The sequence below is a fragment of the Amphibalanus amphitrite genome, unplaced genomic scaffold (assembly GCF_019059575.1).
Source record: "Amphibalanus amphitrite isolate SeventyFive unplaced genomic scaffold, NRLGWU_Aamphi_draft 000333F_arrow, whole genome shotgun sequence".
Taxonomy (NCBI): Eukaryota; Metazoa; Arthropoda; class Thecostraca; order Balanomorpha; family Balanidae; genus Amphibalanus; species Amphibalanus amphitrite.
The window spans coordinates 450835-473615 of record NW_024881828.1 but is presented as its reverse complement, the minus strand read 5'-3'; the positions used below and the strand labels follow the sequence as shown (position 1 = coordinate 473615).

General features: G+C 49.8%; 1 protein-coding gene across 1 annotated transcript; it reads left to right on the top strand.

Annotated features, from left to right (window-relative positions):
* The first annotated feature begins 15 nt into the window (after positions 1-15).
* Positions 16-22467, top strand: LOC122388724 (plasmanylethanolamine desaturase-like). The gene is made up of 4 exons (XM_043380093.1): positions 16-475; positions 847-1058; positions 1394-1612; positions 19185-22467. The coding sequence occupies exons 1-4, from the start codon at positions 280-282 to the stop codon at positions 19443-19445; spliced, it is 888 nt and encodes a 295-aa protein (XP_043236028.1). The 5' UTR covers positions 16-279; the 3' UTR covers positions 19446-22467.
* The last annotated feature ends 314 nt before the right edge of the window (positions 22468-22781 follow it).

The window sequence follows — 22781 nt, the reverse complement described above, 5'->3', positions numbered from 1 at the left end:
TGACCTTCAGCCGGGTGATGTGACGACAAACATCCCAGCCATTCGTCGGTGGCGTGCGTTGGGGTAGGCTGCGTGCGCTGGGCGGGGCTCCTCCACGGGTTCATTGAGCTCCCGTTGTGTCTCTGGATGGTGTCGTGCTTGTGAAACTTTTGAAAATCGGTGACTAGATACATTTTTCGGTCTGTATTCGGTCAGACTCGTGATAGCAGCTGCGCTTCATTTGCCTTGCACGTACTGGTACAAGACACTTGAACTTCCACAGCTGTGCAACAAATCAAGATGCTGCAAAACACCATGAATGTGTCAGAAGCTGAGTCTTTCCCCAGTGACAAATCTCCAAAGGAAATTCTGACCAACTCTATGCCTGAAGGAGATCCAAATTCCAATACAGATATAACTAAAGAGGAAGAAAGCAAACCAAGATGGGGTCCAAATCACAAGGGTGCAAAGGAACTGGCCAATCTGTACAGTTCAGGTAAGAGCTTGATTTATCTATTATATGCATGTTTCTTTCATTTCTCCTTCAAGTCAGAGTGTAGTATCTTATTTTCCACTTTTCCAGATGCCTGTCTTCTGAATATGCCAATTAGGGTATTGGGATTCAGACTTCAGTGATCATTATCTACACACAGCAGTACAAGCCTACCTAGGTATTCCATGTATTATCAGTAATTTTGAAGTCTTTCTTATCCATAATTTCAATACAACATTGACTTGCTTGACTTATATTTTGGCATTTCATTTGGAACCTTCAGCAAGAGTTCAAAGTACTTATGCATGCATGGATAGATATTGAGTTGCATGTGTTTCATTCATTGTAAATATATTATTTCATCTCTTTCACAGGGAAGAGACTCCAAGAGATCATCTGTTTTTCTCTGGGCATCATGCTGATGGCTGTGAACTTTGTGTTGATGGTGAAGTATCTGAGCTGGGAGGCAGTGCCCTCCATGGTGCTCTGTGCCCTGCTGGGCATGCTCTCTGCTGACTTCAGCTCAGGCATTGTCCACTGGGCAGCTGACACCTGGGGCTCCATTGATATGCCCATTCTGGGAAAGGTTAGCAGTCTGCACAACCATACATAGCTGCATCACAGGGATTTCTGCTGTAATTACTAATTCCTAAGCATCATAAATGATTAGATGCATTCACTTTGATGACTTTCCAATATCTATTACCTTGCACATGAGTACCTGGAAATATGCATAGAATCCTGTAGGCATCCAATGAATATTGCACAAAACCTATGCTGGACAATGCATCTTTACTTGTATTGACACTATGCTGATTTTGCTATAAATTTGGATACCTATAAAAACATGAAAAATGCAATGGCACTCCTTTTCTCATCTCCTCTCACAAAAATTAACACTCCTCCCCGTTCCGCGCGCAGAACTTTTTGCGTCCGTTCCGGGAGCACCACATTGACCCGACGTCGATCACGCGCCACGACTTCATCGAGACGAATGGCGACAACATGGCGCTGATCCTGCTGCCGCTACTGCGGATGCTGTACCAGCTGAGCACGCTGACCGAGGCACAGATCCAGGACAGCTACGCCTGGTTCTCCTACGTCTACCTGCTGGCCGTGTTCGTGGCACTCACCAACCAGGTGAGTCCTGCTGGCGGAGAGGGAGATGGCGGAATGGGGTCTCGGTAACTTTGGATGTGTATGATGTGATCCGAGCGCCCCTGAAATCTGAACGTCACTCAAAGCATTCATTTTCTTTATTCATGGCATTGCCCTTCAGTTATGTAATGCTACACGTCACTGCATGAGTTAACGATGTAATTGCGGTGATCGAATTGCTTTGAAAATGACACCGACACGACAACAGATTCGTCGTACATTATTAGATTAGTGAGTTACTGCACCATTGTTCTAGTAACAACCGTGACACGTTATATGACAAATACGGCTCATAAAAACAATACACGCTGGCCTCCATTACGCATAGAAAGGAATAAATAAACACAATGCACCGCACAATCGGGACATGGCTACCAAGATGAAGCGAAAAAAAAAATGCCAGACAGAAACCTATCACATCAGGTGCCTGTGATCGGGTACGCAAACCATATCTTCAGCCATGAGCTAGGTCTAACATGCGATGATTCATGACTCCAGTGCTGCACGTAGTGTGTTGCTTCTTACAACGAGCTCGCGTGCCAAAATGTGCGGTTTATTTATCGTCATTGGATATTGGGCCAGCTGATAGTCATCAACAAACAATGAACCCTGTTTGATTCATTGATTCCCGCTGGCACCGCGGCGTGGGTAATGTGGACCTTCATAACATGACCCGAGTGTATGTTAACCATGGAACGATAAACATGTTCTGCGGTGTCCAAGACAAAGGTGCAGGGGCGTGTTATACCAGCTGTGCGAGGGATGACGTAACTGCCACAGCGGCCTGATATAGCCGTGGCCCGTGGGGGTGTATGGGCGCAGTGGGCTTACCAAGCCAACATTTCGCGTCCCACGGGCCGCTTTTACGGTTGTAGAACGGAACTCTCCTGTCGCGCTGAGATCCAAGTTGAGACCAATTACGTCCCACAGTGGTCTTCTGACAGTCGTGAAATGACGTGGACAGTTGGGGCGCAGATGTCTCGAAATACCACAGAAATAGCCATGACCTGGGACTGCGCTTTAGGGAGTTTCGGCGTAGTCTTCGCGTTTCACTGTCAAGCCTCTTCTGACTGGGCGTGGAGGAAGCATCAGCCGTTGAGTGGTTTCAGTAGTTAACTGAGGGGGGGGGGGGGCTACTGTCACGTGACCTACCCGCCATGGGCGGCGTCTGCGGTCGATGGCCATTTGGCTGATGACCGCCCACGGTTAGTGATGGCGCCCGGTCACGGTAAGGTCACATGACACGGTGATGTCACCCGTGACGTCATATCTCGGTGCTGGTCGGCGCCCGGTCGGACGGGGAGGGGCGGAGGGGAGGGGTCTGTGGCGTGGGCAGCATGGGGTGCGGTGGCCGGGCAGGTATGTCAGTGTCTCCCCCTCCCCCCCAACCCCCTCGTGCATGCATTAAATCCTATCACGAGGGTGGCTCGTGGTCCGACTGCAGTCATAATTCATGCTGACCGGGATTCACCAGTCGGCTGTGTATTATGCAGTCCAAGCCTTTCTGGCCAAGCTTCTGGCCATGTGTTCCGTGATGTCCTGTGGGTGCAGTACCAGCGGTGGTCGTTTACAGTTGTCAGTCCTTGGGGTAGGCCCGAAGGCAATTAACTTAACACTTCTCAGTCACCCTCCCCCAGCCTAATAAGCAGGACTTTTGCCGGCGATCGATGGTCGAGTCAGTAACAGCATGTTTTATTACTTCAGTTTTTTTTTTCATCACGGATGATTTCCAGAAACTCATGCGACCGTGGCACAAACATGTTTGCGCCGCATGTTTGCTTTACGTGCTGTCAAGCAATCATTCCGTGTTTTTCCGTCTGTCTGTGTATATAAGGTACAGAACTGTTACCCCAAGTGATAACACTTAGTTGGAAGTCTGGCCTGCAGCTGAATCGAATATTGTGATTTTCCAGAAATATTCGGGCTCGTAGCTAGGTCCCCCATCATATAGAAGTATCACTTGGGAAAACGTTATACATCATTCCAGAAGTATAACGTTTTCATTATCTACTGTGGTAAGCTGCTAAACTTCAAAGCATTTTCGATAGAAATTAGATATAATCAGAATACCTAATGGTTGGAACTTCAAACGAATGTCACAGATCGCATGGACATATGTTACGTAATGAACAGCCGAGTTCCGCAAACATTCGCTTTCGGCTGCTTTGACTGCCATACCATTTGCAATGCAGTTATCATCGACAATGCTACGGCGTGTTTCCCTCCAGCAGTTTTTTTTCTCGTTACGGCGCCCTATCACGGAAACCGTTACCGTATCGCGATTACGGGATCGATGACTGTTTTTGCACGCTCACGGCGATACCGGAATCAATTGCCTTCCGATCGCCACATTCGATCATTGGAGGCACGAAACTTCCAAAAGATCGAAGATGTGTCCGTCTACCTGATCGCCAGGCGTCTAACGGTTTTTAAGGGCCTTGTCTTCTAAGGAACTTTGAAAACCTCTTAATGGCATAGGTACCCTACACTGTAAACGGTTGCATAAGCTTCCCGACGCTCGAGCTGCCGTAGGGTCAGAGGTGGGGGGGGGGGGTGGGGGGGGGGGGACACGACCGGCACGGCAAGTCTCCTTTTCCTATCCACCAATGCTAGAAGCAGCCCAGCTGCCACTGCCGTTGAGCTGTTCTTTGCTCGGCTACTGCATCGGTAAGCAGCACCTTCTGACCTTCAACCGCCAGTAACCATTATTCTCTGGCCGGATAAGCAATATTCCATCCTCAGCCACTTTCCCTCTCAGAGTCGGCGCGGTTAGACCCGACAGTCTTGGCCGGGGAGCGTTGCTAAACGTCCCGCACTGGGACCGGGTCTCGCCCGGCCGGCTGCCGTGCTGACCGGTCCTTTGGGCGTCCCGCGCCGCTGGCAGGCCGCCGTCTGACGGCCCACCTCCTCTGTATTATTCATCAGTGACTGTGACGGCAGCGTCAGGCCGAACGGGAGGGGCGGGCCGTTGGCTCTGTTACCCTGTGGTGGTCCTGTCCTGTGATCGCCGTGGAGATGAGACTGGAAAGGGGCACTGTCGACACCGTTCGATATTGGGCTAGGCTGCAGCGATCAGCACGAGTTGAGTGTTTGGCACACCCCGCTCGTAGCCTTGAGCTCTCGACCTACGCGTGCGATCGGACGGGGTCGTCACGGTGGCGCTGTAGCCGGGCGCCCGGGGTGGCAAACAAACCGGTTACTACTGGATTGCACCGGTTCGCACTGCTCGCCATCCAGCTCGCGTGGGTGCGGATTCGCCATCGATTGGCATGATGACCTCTATCGTGGGTCTTTGATCTTTGGTCTAGAGCTTGCACTATCTTTGCTGTGCTCTCCTGTCAGGATTTTGTCGGAAATGCTCGCAATTTTACTTGCATTGATCTTTATTAATTAACACTTGTGTATTGCAATTGATGGATAAAACAAACAGTAGTCGTCGCATGCTCTATGACCGCATTGTTCCAATAGTGGACACTCAAGCCCGCGAACTAACGACGTCAGCTCGCCCAGTCGGGCGATATCTCGGAGCCGGTCAGAGTCCGTTTCTGTGCGGTGGGACCGGCGCGCGGCTGGCCGGTAGCACCAGCCTCCCGGAGGTCTCTGACGCCACCCTAACCACGCCACCGAGGCCCGCTCTCAGTGAATGAGATGGTGTTTTATAGATGGGCCGCGTGAATAATCCCGCAGTGGAATGAGCTGATTTGGCACAGTCCCAGGTGTGCAGGAGCCAATAGCCGTAGTCTGGAATGTAAATGCATTGGATATTTCGAGTAAGGCTGGTGGGAAATGCTATGGCTTTCTATGCTGATGTGTTCTAGCATGGTAACAGACGTGTCCGGAACATACTGTTCCTATGCAGCGCCGAGCTTTAATGCGTTATGGACATTTACATGTATTTGATCCTTGCCTGATAAGAGAGAGGAGAAATTGGTATTTTATGTTATTACGGGTTTTGCCTCCGCTCACCCGGGATAATAAAGCATAATAAAGCATACCGTATGGTATCCATGTGCGCATTCTGTGGCTCGGCTCCCATTCTCACCAGTCTATCCATAAACGCATTTCCGGTGCCTGCTGAATATTACATGCGGGCACCTTTTGTACGCCCGTCAGCTGGTAATACGGCTTTTGCGGAGTGTTATACAAGCTGCCGTCAGAGAAACAGATCCAGGCACCGATTGACCGTGTTTTCGCCCGCCTCTATGGCAACTGTTTCCGGAAAGCAACGAAATTATTAATGTAATATTATAGCAACCTTTGCATGGCTAAGCGTATGCAAATGCTTACAGACGGGAAACAGCTTATTTCATTTGGATTGCATTAGACATCATAGAACTCGCCGAAAGCTCATTTTCATTATGCTGCTCTTGCAAGATTGAGCTGCGACTGTGACTTTATTCTTATTTGATCTTCACTTGCAAGTTTAGACGCATGCTGTAAAGAATTTGGTAATTCGATGAAAATTTGTAGAAGGCATCGGATAGGTAATCACAGGAAACTTTTTTCCTTTGCGCCGCAACATTTGATAATGGCAGCGTAAAACTACGATCGAACATCATTAAGTCGAACATTATCATCATATAACATCATGATGCATCGAACATTCCGAAGTAGCAGGCATGGTGTCAATCAATCATTATCACTCCTGATCATTGTAACTCCGGAATGCTACTATCAATTCAACCGTGCTGCAAAATTACTATCCGCAATCTCATGCCATGCTACTACCACGCTTTCTATTATATTATGTAACGTTCAGAAAGTAAGAACGAATGTGTGAACCGAAGCCCCGTGGGTCGTCGTCCGATTTGCTATTTCTCCTGTGGTCGAGATAACGTCACGGTGTTTCGATGAGAGGAACGTCTATTTGAAGGTCGAGTGGGACGTTCCGCCTCGTCTCGGGACGGGCCTCGCGACCTCTCGGTCACGTGCGGCCGTCCTCCGTTCGTTCTGACCAGCCGGGAACGGTGCCAACATTTTTCTCGGAGGTCCGACGCCAAATTTGTCGCAGAAATTACGACCTAAGGCATTCCGGTGGTCCCATTCGGCATTTCTCGAGGAGACTGAGACATAGCTGAGCCATTCTGCGTAGCCATCGAAGATGCGATCGACTCCCTTGACCTTTCCGATTTTTTTTACCCCGCTCTGCTTTTGCGGGTAACCTAAAAGTACATACGCTCGGAAGAGGCAAGATGGTCCATTTTAGAATTGTACTGGCATGCGTCGTAGTGCTAGTTTTCTTTTCAGAATAACAATTTCCATTTGACACTGGCAGGATATTTCAACGCTGGTTCAACAAATTCATATAAGGCAATACCACAGTCGCATGTGTATCGTGACAGTAAATTCGTGCTTACTACCTTTGCCTGCGTACTTATCCGTAAATGTGCTGCTAAGCCAGGATGATGTCATTCAGCTGGCCCATTTTACATTAACATCTTCTGTCAATATAATTCTTCCTACCGTCTTAAAACTAAGATAGGTATCTAAAAATTCTGGACACAAAATCTGTCCGTAAACTTCTGATGGAACGCTCGGGCGAATAGTCCTTTGTCGATGTAATCATGGCACAGTCCATAATTAATTTGTCAGTCTGTTGGAACTTGTTGGGGCTGCTTATCATTTCCGCAGTCCACTGGCAGCCTGACAGTATCGCTGGCACGTCGCCTCGGCCCTCGACACTGAGTAACCAAGTCTCCGTTCGCCCCTGAGTAGCCCTGCGTGCCCGTGGTCAGACACCGAGTCCGCCGGGGATGGTGACGGCGACCGTCGGTCCCGTTCTGACGCGCCTTGGCAGCGACCCGCACCGGCTCAGGTTGACACAGAACCGGCGCGCTGAGGCGGTCTGTCAGCTCTCCAAGGTATACAGCCGCGGGGCCGGACGAAACGCCAACCGGGGAACGGGGGAATGCGGGTCACAGGGCTGTGGCGGTGGACAGTCCGAGTCGGGGCAAGGGCGGGCATGGTGGGGGAGGATGGGGTCCACACAAGCCCCGCTTGGTAGTGAATGTGGTCTGATTGTATGCGTGTGGTTCCATGGTGCGCCTTTGGTAGCTTTAATCTTGGTAGCTTTAATTAAGCAAGATAAACTAAGTTGCTTACAGGGATTGGGAAAGGTTTCATTTTGTCATCATGGCTTTTCAATTTTCATGGAACTTACATATACCAACAACGATGAAGAGCTTGGTGGCCACTGAGTGAAGTTAGCTTCATTGTAGGGCTGTCGCGCGGCGTATCCACTCACATGAATGCAAAACATGAAAATCCATCATGAGCCCTGGCTACTTGAGAATCCGGAGTTTTTCTGCCTGAATTGATGATGCTTTTGAAAAATGGTCGCATATGCCAGTTTCCCATGAGCTTTTGCGACCTTAGCTTTGTGCTGCTTTATCCTTTGCCTTTCGCTGGCCTCTCGTTTGATGATAACGTGATTACGATGCTCTGCATGCATAAACCTTTACCCCTAATCGGTTGATGATGCTGAGTGCGGGCAATAAAACGCCCATCGCCGCTACTGAACAAATGCGATCATATTTTTGCTTTCACGAGTTTTGAAATGCTCGCCCATCATACTGTTCAGAATGCTATACCTACCTCTTTAGTGCCCTGGGCTCCCGGCGATACCTACGCTTGAAGGGCGACTTGACGGTCCGATGCGTTACATTGCTGCTCATAGATGGCAGCACAGGTCGCCGCCTGAAGTGATGCTGTGCCGCAGAGCATCTGCAGCCAAACGCCTCATTCATCCCTTTCCTGGGCTCGGTTCCAGTATCCATCATTGGGTGAAATGAAATTGCTCTATGCACACTACTAACATAACGGACATTTTTATGCTGTGTACAGTAGGTCTATTAAAAAAGTCCCCAGCACCAGTGGGCGCTGCCTTCGCTGAGCCGAACCCCCGTCTGCCCGTCCCATATCGCGCCGGGCTCAGGTCAGGTAGGGTCAGCGGGACCGCTCGGTCCGGCCCGCGGGCGGTGGACGGGCGGCCGGTAACGCTTTCCGCCAGCCAGCTGTAGAATCCAACAAACGAGACGGCTGCACCGCGCGCTCAGCGCAGCGAAACCGGTGTTAAAGAATGGCAGTAGATGTTCATGGCCACAATGATTATGAGATAGTCATTGTTAGCCCGTGCCCCACAGGAATGCCTAGACTCTCACGCCCTGTTGGAGGGGAAATGGGGATTGAGCATCATTCTTATAACTCAGCTTTGGGCATTTAGTTTTTCTCACAGGCAATTACAATACAAAAACAATGTAATAAGACCACACGTTTCGACAACAAAGTGCCTTCGTCAGTGGAAAACAAGATATAGGCTTTACATCGATAAAATATAGAAGATAAAAAACATAAAAAATGTAAAGCCTATATCTTGTTTTCCACTGACGAAGGCACTTTGTTGTCGAAACGTCTGGTCTTATTACATTGTTTTGTATTGTCATTGTGTGTGAGAAAAACAAAATGTCTGACTCTTCTAATTTGGGCATTTAAGTGGTATTCGAAGTAGCGTCGAAAGTAGCAAAAAGAAGAAAAAAATACTTCAGCCAATTTTAGATCGATTCAGAGCAAAAGGTCATGTCACCAGAGGTCATCGATGGTAAAATGTTGCTTGGACAGGGTGTGTTGTGCGCACCGGTGCATTGGGTTTCCAATTTCCATGGAAACATCAACAGACTCGGAAGCTCGTAACGCTAGCGTGGAGCCGAATTCATATCAACCGCCGCTACAATGCATGGCAGCGCAGCGCAGCGTGCTGCAGCGCGGGACCGTGAAACACCGCCCAGGGCTATCCATGTATCAGGGCAATCCAACCCACGTGATGGGCTCGGCCCCAGCGGAGCATGAGGCTCAGGACTCCCGCCCTGGCCCCCTGTCTCCCCCTAATTCCTGTCATCCTTCCCACTCTGAAATCGACCGAAAGAGCCTAGCCTAACACAACAAGCAGCTCGTTTACCGCTATGTCTGAATAATATTGTCAGATTTAATTAAGGTCAACGGCTTAGCACGTAAATAACAGCAACTGCCACCATCGGTATTATGAGAAAACCAATTGCTTTTCCACAAACACTATAAGTTTTAAGCTAAACTTGCATGAAGTTAATTTTACCAGCCTCGTGTTCCTCTTATCAAAACGCTTCGAATGAATCAAAAGTTGATCTTTAACCCTCGCCGGCATAGGCCATTTTGCATCCTTCGACGGCACAAGGGGGGGGGGAGTTGGCACGACCCCCCCCCCCTTGCGCTTGGCCCCTGATTGAGCTAGAGCTTCGCGGAAAAAAAACGAGCGTGTTGCCCGTCACGAGAGGAAGCCGATGATACCCAATTTTAAGGTCCTACATGTAGGTCATCGGGTGACCTTCCAGGTCAGGTCAATGACCCGAAAATCGGGAAAATGGGGACCTGTTAGAAAGTCGTAAAGTGTGGCTGCTAAGGGTTTTTCGGGGTGCTGATCACGAATATCGTGTTAGTTTTGATCAGAGATGATGTCTTAAAGCATTTAGACCAGGTCGGGTCAGGTCAGGTCAGGTAAACCAGTAGGGGTCACGACGGGTATTCGTAATACCTGTCATCCGCCTCTGACAGCTTCGTAACATGTTACGAAGGCACCAAAACTACTTCGTAAATGTTCAAATGGTTGCTAAATTCGAATTCAGCTCCAAAACCTAGCGTAGAAACATGTAAAACTCGAAAGAGTGAACCGAGGTCACCAAAGGTCAATGACCTGACCTGACCTTCAGGTGATTCAGATGGTCAAAGATCATTTGGGTCAGTGTCATGAAATTTTCAGGGTAGGTGTAAAATTTATCAATGCAAGGGTACTGAAAGTTTCATCGCGATCGGCCGCTTTTTACGCGAGTTATTCGCGAAAAACCTTAGGGGGGGGGGGGGTTGCATCAACCCTCCCTCCCTGTGCCGGCGAGGGAGGTCATTTGAAGAATTTGGCCTATGTTCAAAGACATGACCTGACCAGAAATGGTCATGATGGATAGCAGGATATTAGATCCGTATCGTGAAACTTTACAAACACTTTAAATGATTTCATAACTTAAGCGTGTCTATCAAAAATATTTATTACATGGCTCATGTGTAAGCTGGGTGTGTGATCATGCTTACGAATATGTTGAACGCAACTGATAATGTTCTGTTGGCCACAATTTCTATATCTAATTTATCCTCCCGGATTTTATATTTTTATTAATGACACCTTGACGATGTCGAGAAAAAAAAACGCTTAGGGGATTTAACAGCCTGAGATACATTCAGTTCAGTATAAGGAAGGGTCAAGGGTGCTAGATTCCTTCCGTCCTCGCTATCCTCAGGAAAAACCAATCCGCATCGCCCCTAGTCTTCATGCTTCCCTCTCTGGACTGGAGGTCACCCCACCAGCCAACCTGTAGTTGATGTCGGTTCCACTCCAAGACACATAACCCTCTTCGGGTGACCGTTGGAGAGACGGCTGGACCGCCCGACAGGGCAATCGTCCCACGGGAACAGTCACGCTTCCGGAGTCCGCAGATCACTGTCGCTGGCTCGCACAACCAAATTACTACACCAGAGCATAGTTATGTCATAGCTCTGCAAGGGCCTTATCAGACCGAAAAAGATGGCTCCCAACAAAACAAACGATTTTCTCATTCAGTATTGTATCTCATCAGGCACCACATGTTTTCAGGGTGTTTATTATGCGTTCCGTCCAAAAAAAGCGCAGTTCAACTTTCTCCCATTGACTTTAGCGATCTCAAAATTGACCCGACCTTTCTGACAGCAATGTCAAACTTGCAAAGTAAACGTTTCAAATACATATACTGTTGCCCATTGAAATCGCTGAACTGGTGTTATGACCTTGAATTGAAAGACTTGGGCGGCAAAAATGGATCATTTGAAATCTTAAAATGTTAGATTTTAACAATAATTGCAAACACTATCCCGGCCAAATAGTGAGTGAGAAGGGAGCGATTCCCCAACCCCATGTTTAGCTCCTATAATTGAGCTAATTGCTAGGGCCTCGCGGAAAAAACGAGCGCTTGCGTCGTTATGTGACGCAGCGATTATCACCCCATTTTAAAATATCAGTGACCTCTTAGGGCAGGTCAAGGGCCCCAAGGCATTGGATCGGTTTTTGGTGAATAACTTCGCAAAAAAGTCGCATTATCGTCATTTCGATACAATCGTGTTTTCTGTTCTCAGACGCGTCGATTTATATGCTTTTTTGCTTAGGTGAAGCAATTTAGGATGTTTAGGTCAATGTCATGTTAGGGCAACACAGGTCACGAAGCTGTTGAAAGGAGGACAAGGACATGCTGCATAACATTTGATTCGGCCAGTCTTGCAGAGTCCATTGATGGCTGTCCCGACTGGCTAGCTCACTTTGATCGAGAGTTATTGACGAAGCAATCCTATTGACGAGCACTCCGTCACGCAAGGTGAACAATGCAAAAGTGAAGCATTAAACCTTGCCAAGAATGTATGAAGTCACGATTTCATGTGCGTGAGGTATAGTTTTAGCTCATTTCCGACGCCAAATTAACAGTTTCCATATTTTCCCATTATGCTTATGTGACACTAAGTGCATTACGGATTTGCATCATTTTATAACCGACAACCGTGCAGTCTGCAGAGGTTTACTTAAGATGCCATAGTTAAGTGACCTGACATGAAAACGTGGTTGATTTCAAATGATCCGGCTTGAATCAAATGTAAGGCATATGAAATGTCAGCCTTCTATCAGCAGTGTGCTTTGAGCTACCGCAAAAAAATACATGGTGGCGGCATCCACCCCTTCTTCTCGGCCGGCGAGGGTTAAACCTCGCTTCGAATTATTGCAGATAATGATGCGACCGAAAGCAAAGCATTTGTCTGTGTCTATGTAGAACGGCCGCTGACTTGTTGGACAAGATCCCCAATCTTAATTTGCTAGATGGGAATAAAATACTCGGCATATGATACATATATACCCCTCGATTTGCCCTCGCGCAAAGTCAATTCTAATCATCACTGTGGCTTTTTTTATCCGAGATGATGTCGCCACTAAACGGGTTGTTTTGTGTGCTTGCTTGCGTTGAATGGTCATTACGGATTATTGAAGGATTATAATATAATAGGAATGGGGCAAGGGAGGATATGCACTGCAGTGCAGGTGTTTAATTTAGATCACAAAGGCATCGTTTCCGGCATCGTGCAGAGTCACTATCTTCCCCTCCTCTGCACTGCGGCATCTCTGCGCCCCACACACGGCGTCCTCACTCCACGGCCGGCCGCCGCCAACTGACCCACTCGCCGGGCGCCGCGACCTGACCCGTGTCACTGCCAGCCGCGGCGTGCGCAATAGAGTCGGGGCTGGAATCCGGGGGTTCGGCCGGCCGGCTGCCTCTGGAGCGGGGGACTTTTTTAGTAGACCTACTGTACATAGAATGTAGATCCAAGTTTCTTTTTAGAATCTATAGAAATCGCGGGCATTACTTCAAAGCTATCCGTGGCAATGGGCCAAAGTATTGCGCTAGGGGACTCTTCCCAGTTTCTGAATCACAGTTCCTAAAAATTTGCCCTCTTCCATTTTCATTGTCTTGCATGCCTCACTGCCATTTGATATTTTCACATTTGTCTCTGACGAAAAAAAAACTGGAGGGAACTTCGTCTGAAACACTGCACAAATATGCTTTCAGAGATAAGGCCTAGCGTATTTATATATCAAAGCCCGTATGTAGGTATGCCTTCCTACCGGCTACCGCTCATTCATTCTAAATGTAAATGCGTGCTCTTCAGATCAAAGGTAGGGAACGGTCTGATATGCTTTCATCTGTCGAGGTCCGCTGACTGGCTTTTGATGCTGAATGCTTCTTATACCCATCAGAAGCAGAGTTCTGAATTAAGCTTGGCCGTGTTTTAATCAACGGTCGTTTTCGGTGTATTTATGGACCACGATGTCGACTGGAGGTGTCTGAGTCGCTGTGAGCTGTGACATGGCACGCAACTTTGCGTGGGCTTGTCTCTAACTGGACTGTTTCTCAGCATTGATAAGGCACCATCCCAAGGACACGAAACGTCAGGCAAACTGCACAATAGCCCGCCAGGTAGACGTGTGACATCACGGCAATCTCAGCTGTCATGGCCTAAGTTCTTTTTGGACTGGTGTTAATTGCATTCATTTAACTGTAGATCTCCTGCTTGTGGGTTGTCAAATGTGCATTTTTCAACACATGAAATTCATCGACAGGCACCTAACCATCGATTGATTTCGTCTTTATTGTGTGAGTCTCCCCCTTGGGATCAGTCTGTCTAGGAGACAGACAACCATCCACCATAGCCAGCCGTTGCTGCGTGTCAATGTTTCACCGGAAGGCCGTAACATCTGTCAAACGTTTGAACTGGTGTTCCGGCGGTTTAAGTGCTCGATGAAAATTGTGTTTGACATACATCCTGTACCATCGACAGGATGGGAAATGATGCATATGATAAAACAAGCCCGATATAAAGAGACAACCACCACCACTTGTGTCGATGTTTTTCGCCACAGTGCGCTGTGTTGTCGTGGATAATACGCCGCCGGCCTGGATGGGCGGCGGCGCTATTTTGCCATTTCCATTACGGGGCAATGCTCCCCCGAGGCACTGAATGGTGTGTGGCTGTGCGGTGGTGGGTCCCCAGGCATGCTGTCTGCGTGCTCATTCCGCGACGAAAGCTCTGGCCTAGAGGTGGCAAAAGATGACAATTTTGGGAACCAGATTTGAACCAGACCCGTCTGGACATTTCTGAAACCAGTCAGACCCGGCCTAAGTTGGAATCGGAACCAGTCGGACCCGTTGCCCAAACGTCAATTAATATGAATTATTTGTAGGTATCATTAGTTGCATCATGTAAAACAGCCTTTTTCTCACTGGGAATACTTATGAGCTACAGTGTGCCAAGAAATATACATCAGCAAATGTTTTCTTTCCATTCACTTTATATTTTGCAATCATGTGTAGTGTGCAAGATGTATACTTAGTTTATGGTAGGACCCGGTTGGACCCGTCAGAAAATTTCCAGGAACCGATCTGGACCCATATGGTTCCAGACTGGTTCTTTGGACCGGGTTCTCGGGTCCACATTTTGCCACTCTGGCCTGACATTGGTGTCTCCCGGGCAACAGCGGGGGTCGGACACTGACGGAAAATTGGGAGACGTTCATTGTCCTGACAATGTTAAAGAGAATAACGTGCCACCTACGCTGTCCGACATTGACCCGTCCCGGACACCCGTCCTGACGGACGATGATCTGAACAATAGCGCTTTTCAACTGCCCTCAACACTACGGGGCGGCACAGACTACCCACCCTGTGGTTAGCACCCTGCACCGCATGCTCGTTTGGCACCTGAGTGCCACATCCCCAGCTGAGCCCTCTGCTGACACATTTCCACCGGCCCGCGGTTCTGACATCACCTAGCGCGTCACCGGCGCTGACGCCATCCTGTACCGTTCCTCCACCCTCTCGAACTTCCACCTCACCCACCCCGCATCCTCCAACATCCGGCCAACGGGGGAGCGGTGCCGGCAGCTCTCGCAATGATGCGCGGCAAGGGCCGCTGTGACGACCGGTATTGATCAGTGCCGAGGTTCCGGCGGCCGGTGACGACCCTGGCGGCGCGCCGCGGCGACGTAAAACGGCGCGGCGCGCGGCGAGGCGTGGCGCGGAGCTGCGTCACAACTGCCGAGCTGCGCCAGCCGTCCGAGCGGCTCTGGCCGACCGACGGCTGGCGGCCGGCGATAGGGGCTGGTCGTAAATTAGTCAGCTGGCCGGACCGCCGTATTGCTCCGGGAAGGGCGGACAGTGTGGTGATTGCAGACAATGGGACAGACGATGACTCGGTGATGGGAGGCCAAATGTGCTGAGCTCGATGCTCGCTTACTGCCGGTCATATCTTTGAGAAACCGAGCCGTCTGCAGTTGGAAAAGTGGAATATGTAGACTGCAGCAATGAGTATGAAATGAATAATTGATGTCTTAACTGTCTTGACTGATGGTGTATGACTTTGAACCTTCTACTAAAGCCACGTCAGTTATAAGTATTGTTTGATTGTGCGACGTACATTGTACATGCATCGTATTTAGTCGATAATGCTTCTGGCATCGGCCGTTGCGTAAACCTCCAAACCTCCTGCTCACTTCAAGCAACGTGTCGACGTTTTTTTTCGTTTAGTTATAAAACCTTCAAAGAATCAGTCAGTTGAAGAAGAGAACGATAATGCTCCTATAAAACACATGATTGCATCTTACTTCCAGCTTCCCATCTCAGTTAAACACCTGCAACCGTAGGCGGCGGAACGGGGAGGGCACCGGGGCGGCACCGTGCCCCCCTTTGATTTTGGCATTTTAACATTAGCCCTATGGGCGTTGCATGGAAAGAATGGGACCAAAAGTCGGCAGTGCCCCCCCCCCTTAATTGAAGGTGTTCCGCCGCTACTGCCTGCAACGGATTGCTACAGTTTGTATCAAAACTCATCTGATGCGTCTGTGATTGATCCGTTTTTAAAATCCCGCTCTCATTTCTCTCCCGAGTTCTTTGACGAGCGTCGGAGCCCGCAGAGGCTGTCTTTTGAGCTGCTTAGCGACCGAAGCTGTGCCTGTGAGCCGGTCTTTCCTGTGACACACGCGTAGGGAGCCGTCGGATCTACCTCAGTTCGTGACTGATGATGCCCTGATCCGCTCGGCTCTGCCGTACTCCACTGGCTTCCTCCGGCAGCTGATAGACTATTGATGGCTTGGTGGCTGAGGATCCCACAGGCTGGTGATCTCTTGGGCTCACTGCCTGATGTCCTGAGACTGCCCCGACAGACGGAATCCCGAGGTCGAGTTTTACTGCCGAAGCATCCATTAGCCGTTTGATCTGGTTACGTTTAATGCCGATTGCCTGTCGGATTGGTCGTCTCTGAACGCCGACGACCTCTGCACTGATGCGGTCCGGCCGCCCTGAAATCCGAAATGTCATTATTGTCTCTGGAGCCTGGAGGCAGACTTATTTTGATTATTTCTTGAGGCTGCATTGCTGTTTGAGCTCAGCGCCGATTTAGCTAATGTAGCTAATCGCTATAACCTAATGGCTTTGAGCTTACGGCCTGACTTGCAGCAATTGCAGCAGTCACACCGGGTTGCGATGCCTATTGCCTTTCTGGCGCTGCGTTTAATGCCTCCTGCCTGCCGCCTGCGCCCATTTAGGAGTGATGTGATTGATGTCTGTGATATCCGACACCGGCTGGCGGCGGCTCGCGACACCGACCTGTTGCTGAGGTGATGCCGTCGGACGCACACGGCACCGCCGCCGACTCGTGTTACATCGATTGGCGCCTCCTGTGGCGGCGACGCGTGCTCCGAGACCGGGGGGGGGGGGGGGTCTCCCCCCGGGGAGAGACGGATGGCGGCCGTCGTATGGTCTCTGACCGCAGTCATGCGCGCGGCACGTGATACCTTTCCACTACACTACGGCCTCGTATAAATGCACAAAACTATTCTGGGTTTCGTGCGGAGTTGGTTCGAGAATTCCCAATGGCGATGGGTGAACCCAGTTTAGTGAAAGTATATTTTATGGGGTGATTATGAAAAATCGATGGCCAGAGCGGACCGGAAATCCTTTGAGCCCGCTTATTCTGGCGGCGTGCTGAGAAGCCGTTACCACTGTGAGAGCGGACCCTCGAGATGTATGGCCGTTTTAGTGTTTTACAGAATCGGCTCGGACGAATCGCTGTGCGGCACTGCTACATAGTTCGCCCGTGGTGCGGCGCAGTTCTGAGGATCGGAGATGATTTCCTGAGCGAAACTTTTCACAGCCTGTAGGGTCTCCTCGAGTAGCTCGAAACGTTTGGGCGAGCGAGACGAATAAAGGTAGTTTGGTGTCGTAGTTGATGAAGCCACTCAAAACTTGAAACTGCGCAGCGTATGAACGGTACTTGAACTTCCACAACTGTCGTGACGGCTATTCGTAAGTTTGCAGCACCTACAAATGATGGACCTTGTCTCCGCGTCCCGTATCAATGACAAAATGTCGTTCATACTTCACTGCACGTTTGATTCTCACGCGTATTCTTCATGAACTTGATGCAATGGCACCGCCTTGGGTATAGTGCCACAACGATCGTACCTGTCACCATTGCATTCATTGGCCATTCTTCGACCGATTCTCATTCGACCTCTTTCACAATTGACCTTACCAATTTCCATGACCCCAGTGGGACCGTGACCCTAACGTTGGTCGTGCATCACCGACCGACAGGATGCTGGTGACAGCAGAAATAATGGACGGTAGCGCTCCTGTGATATATGTGCCCTGTGCCGTTTGTGACACAAAAATTGTGTGTTTGTGTGTCGATATGGTAACGTTGCAGTTTGCAGTGACTGTTGTAGTTTCACGTCAATACACAATTGCTGACTGCAGGGCTGAATCGTGCCCATTGGTGCTTATTATGACTCTCTTAACCGTCGAATAATTACTTTCATCGAACCCCGGGGATTTTACCAAAATATCTGTTTGAATTTAATTTGTTTTCCTCGGGCTTCGTTGTCGGGAATAAAAGACAAGGCGTTTTATCGCCAAAAGAAGAGTATGCAAACAAAATCAGATGCAAATGTTCGTATAATTATCTACCCAACTGAAATCTATCTAAGATGCTTGAGCGCTGTCTACAGTTTCCGAACAGTCTGCCATAACAGTCGGTCTTCTGTTGTCACCTTGTGCAGCATTAAGGATCGTTAATTGCCAACCAAACCGAACGACCCCTTCGGAACCCAGCACCAGCCTCACCATCTAAACCTTCCTGCTACCTCGTCCATCATGCCGGGAAAGTCTGCCCCTGACTGCCGTTATCGCTGGTTTCTACACAGTCCCTAATCGTGGCCACTGCCGACATCCGGCGAGCCCGCCGAACAGAGACCGCCTTTCTTTATTCAGCTCACGATTGGCTTTATCGCGGCTGTTTTGTGTGTACACATGGGGGTGGCGTGGTTGACACGGTTTGTTTCTCTATGCTATCGGCATCCGGTGACATTTGATTATTATTCGTTACAGCTGTACCAAACTGGTGTTAGATATGGTCACGTAGATGTTATCGTTTTACACCACAGTTGCTGAAAATTACCTGCGAATGCGATCCAATCATCGAACGATGCTCTTAGCCATCTGAAAACAAATTTTGTTGTTTATTTGATTGACGATTATCGTATGGATCTCGGGAACAATAAAATCACACTATATAACATAATGTTCACTCACCTCCTTCCTTGAAACCTACTCATTGGGACTAAACCTGTTACAATGCTCAAATAGCATATGTGGTAAAGTACAACACCGTGTCAAAGACACAACACCGTGGCAAAGGCACACATTGGTGGGAAACATGTCGATTCGCGACTTTGTCTGAAGAAGTGGAGAAGCTAGAAATATCGTGGAATGCTGCCCCCGTCCAACCAGCCAACCGAACAATGCCGTATTGTACTCCGTCTCAAGTGACCCCACAAGTGTGCCGCTGTGCCGCACGCTCAACCCGCTGTGACTCACGCCTGACTGCTCCCTTTCTTCCTCCACAGATCCACAAGTGGTCGCACACCTACTTCGGTCTGCCGTGGTACGTGACACTGCTCCAGGACTCCCGGGTGATCCTGCCGCGTCGCCACCACCGGATTCACCACGTAGCGCCGCACGATACCTACTACTGCATCACGACGGGGTGGCTGGACTGGCCTCTGGAGCGACTGGGCTTCTGGGGCCGACTGGAGGCGACCGTGAGCTGGCTCACGGGCGCCGTGCCCCGTGACGATGACATGCGGTGGGCCCAGAAAAGGTCGTGAGGTGACTGAGAGCATCGGGAGGAGTACCGGGAGTGATGGATGCGCGTGGTGGTGCGCCGCGCGTGTTGTGAGCGGGATAGCTCGCACGGGGGAACGCAAGCCGCTGTGATCACGGGGAAAGTCGCGTTTTGTGACAATATAAACTGACCCTGACGAGGACGCGCCACGAGCTCGACTGTCCTGACGGGGACATTGACCAAGTCTGACTGATTTTAGTCCGACCAGTCACCTCATGACGGTTTACCGTATGGGGAGACTTTCAAAGCACCTTTAGCAGCTCTAAGTGCAATCCACCCACCCAACCTCCCATCTGTTCTTGGCTGTCAGCAGACTGCTGAATTTTTCCATTTGAGCCGCCGCGCCGATCCGAGACCGAACCGCCGTCTAGCAGCCGCCGCCTCAAAGTTGGCCGGTTTCAAACTTAGTGAGCTGCCGGCGGGTAAGTTGGCTGCCGCCTCGCGCCGGAGCGTCGAGAGGCAGTTACACGAGTTTGACTTGCTGTCGTTGGCGAGGTATTTTCGCCCGCTGCGCCCCCAGGGCTGTTTGCGTCCACAAAACGGTCGCGGATAGAGATTTAATGGAAGACGGAAGTCGAGAGACGTAGTTTGGCTGGTGAGGATCGGTATATGGTGGATGGCTGGCCGTGGACGGCGCGCCAGCGATGTGGAAAATCGACCAAAGGTGACGTCTGTGGATCACAGGGGGCACTCGACATTCAGTGTACTTTGGATTAGATTGGGCAGATGGTGAACTTTGGACAACCCGAATCAGCGTGACGTACGCGAAATGGCGGCACGATTTGACACCGTGACGAAATTAACTGATATAGGGACTGATAGCATCAACTGCGGATGACTGGCATTTGCCGATTGGTGACCAATGGGTTGACTGTAGACAACAGGCCACTCTGACTTACTGCAATCGATCAATATCATGCCACCAATCATAAAGGGTATATCGCTGACATGACCGGGAACCGCTGACCGCGTGTTTCCGAACAAAGTTGTTTCGGTGACAAATCATCATCGTTTGTCATGTCTTAGTATGACGTCATAGGCGTCACTGTTATTACGTCAATTCAGCGGCCAGCTTGTGCAACACTGGTCGAAAATGTTTACTTTTGGCGGCTCACTCGTGCTGTACGCTTTGCACTTGTGTCTCTAACTTGTCTCTAACCCGAACGCATTCGGCTTTTTCTTCACTTTCGCGCCCCAATTTATAAAGAAGATGTGACTAAGCATGGGGAGAGTAATGCGAGTATTGCTATCATTTGTACTGTGAAAAGACCATGCGCTGGCGATGTGTAGCATTTATAGCATGGGAGTCAATATCAAGCACACACGACGTGAGAGGCTACTGTAATGTACGATGCCACCGAAGGCTTGCGTTACTTTTGGACTAGTGATTTTTCCCACCTGATTGTAGTTTCAATTGCATTTTGACAGAGGCTTTTTGCGTTGATCTGTGGACGTCTATAGCTAGTTTTGTGGAATGAGCTCACGCGTGGCGTGTGTAGTGTGACTGTGGACTTGCGACGTTTCGTTTTGCGGCAAATTGTACCCTTGCTCTGGCATAGCTCGTGTGAAGGCCCCTGAAGGTCCTCTATCTCCCATCGCGCTCCGCTTTCTACCTACATATTTGAAACCACCTAGGCATTCTTTTCAGTCCGAGACTACGTATCCATGATCCAGGACCCGCCGCGCATGTAATCCACCACAGACAGTCGCACGCTGACCCAGTATGTATTTGACGTACCGTAGAGCCCATGGGCGTATGTCCCCACCCCTTACCGTTACCGGCCTTCCCCATCAGCCCCAGCGTTGACCAATTCCAGGAAAGGTCTCTGCAGCATTGCGCAGTGTTCATGACGGCACGAATACCGTATTATGTGAGTCACATGGGGTGTTAATCAGCTGAGCGCCCCCTGACACACGTGTCGTGGGGCCATTCGCTGTCGGTCACGTGCTTCCCCGACACTCGGTGGCTGACACGACACGGTCGCCCGGTCCGCGACTGGACGCTATATCGACCCCGGGAGCCGCCGTGTGTCATGTTCTGCCACACCGCAAGCGGGGACCACTCTGGGGATGGGGCGATTGCGGTGTGAACTGCAGTGCGTCATGCTCCGCGACCACACCCCCTGCCCGACTCTTGCCGCAAATGATGATGCTGCAGCGATTGATATGTTGTCCTTTTTCCGTTTTCTGTAAGCGCGGAACAGTGAATGCTGGTAGTATATGGTGACGATGGTAATTGGAAGAAACCCATTCACTGCTATTGTAATCTGTCTTCGGCGATGACTTTTGTCTAAACTCCCTCCCTTCCACGACTGATTTAATCAAACAGTTGCGTGGCAGTGATGGCGGCAGCGGTGCGACTGTGACGGTGAATCGTTTTACGTAATTCGGTACCGGCACCGTTTGATGCTCACGGCTCACATATAGAATTCCAACAGTAGCGCTCGCTTGCTTTGTAGGCCGCTTGGTGGTCTTGTGTGGGGTTCTGTGGGTGGGAGTGGCTGTGTTGAGGGACGGTACAATACCGGCGTGTTGCGTGTTGCATGATGTGTTGTGTCTGCAGGCTGTCGCTGTTGCCCTGTGTCTCACTGTCCCTCCTCTTCTCGCTGTGAATTGTGATCGACGGCTGATGTGTGTTGATGTGGTGTTTGAGGGCGCCGGCCGGGCGGTACCCTGTGAGCGCGCTCTATAACTGTCACTTCCCTGGTAGTTTCTGGTAGAGAATGTACCTATAGCCGTGGGCAGGTGTGCACCTCACCCTAATGGATGTGGACTATCCCTCGATGCTAGTCGCTCGCGGGTATCGCGCCTGGCTGCGCCTATTAGCGTTACCAATCAGTTCTTCACTAATCACTGAGTCCATCCAATGCGAATATTTTTGTAATCAGTGCGTGCCGCTTTTCACGGTCAGTTGTTTTGGATTATGGTGAAATGCCCGCCGGGTGAAAGAGAAAGCTCTCGGCCCACGGATTTCATAATGTTTAATAAATTGTTATAAAGACGAATGCGTTTAGTTCAAAATATCAAGCAAATACTTGGTCACAACGCCTCGTGACTCCTGAGGCACACGAACCGGTACCTGGCAGCTATTGATCAATGATTCAAATACGGCCTGGTAACTGGTTTCCACTGACAAGGTATATCGTTCATAAGAAAATTATATTTTGTGCCTCAGTCAGGCACGACAATTACAATGGTAGAGGGGGCAGGAGGAGGGGCATATTGGTCATTTGCTCTTCTTAGCGCCTCCGAACTTGGCAGTGAAATCAAAGCTTTTGTCATTCCTTAGTGACGCGAAAACTGTAAACAAGTGAGGTCC

Excerpts from the sequence above, each read along its gene's own strand:
- LOC122388724 (XM_043380093.1), top strand. The coding sequence starts at position 280 with ATGCTGCAAAACACCATGAATGTGTCAGAAGCTGAGTCTTTCCCCAGT. Across the intron at positions 476-846 it reads GGCCAATCTGTACAGTTCAG|GGAAGAGACTCCAAGAGATC; the intron begins GTAAGAGCTTGA and ends TCTCTTTCACAG. Across the intron at positions 1,059-1,393 it reads ATATGCCCATTCTGGGAAAG|AACTTTTTGCGTCCGTTCCG; the intron begins GTTAGCAGTCTG and ends TTCCGCGCGCAG.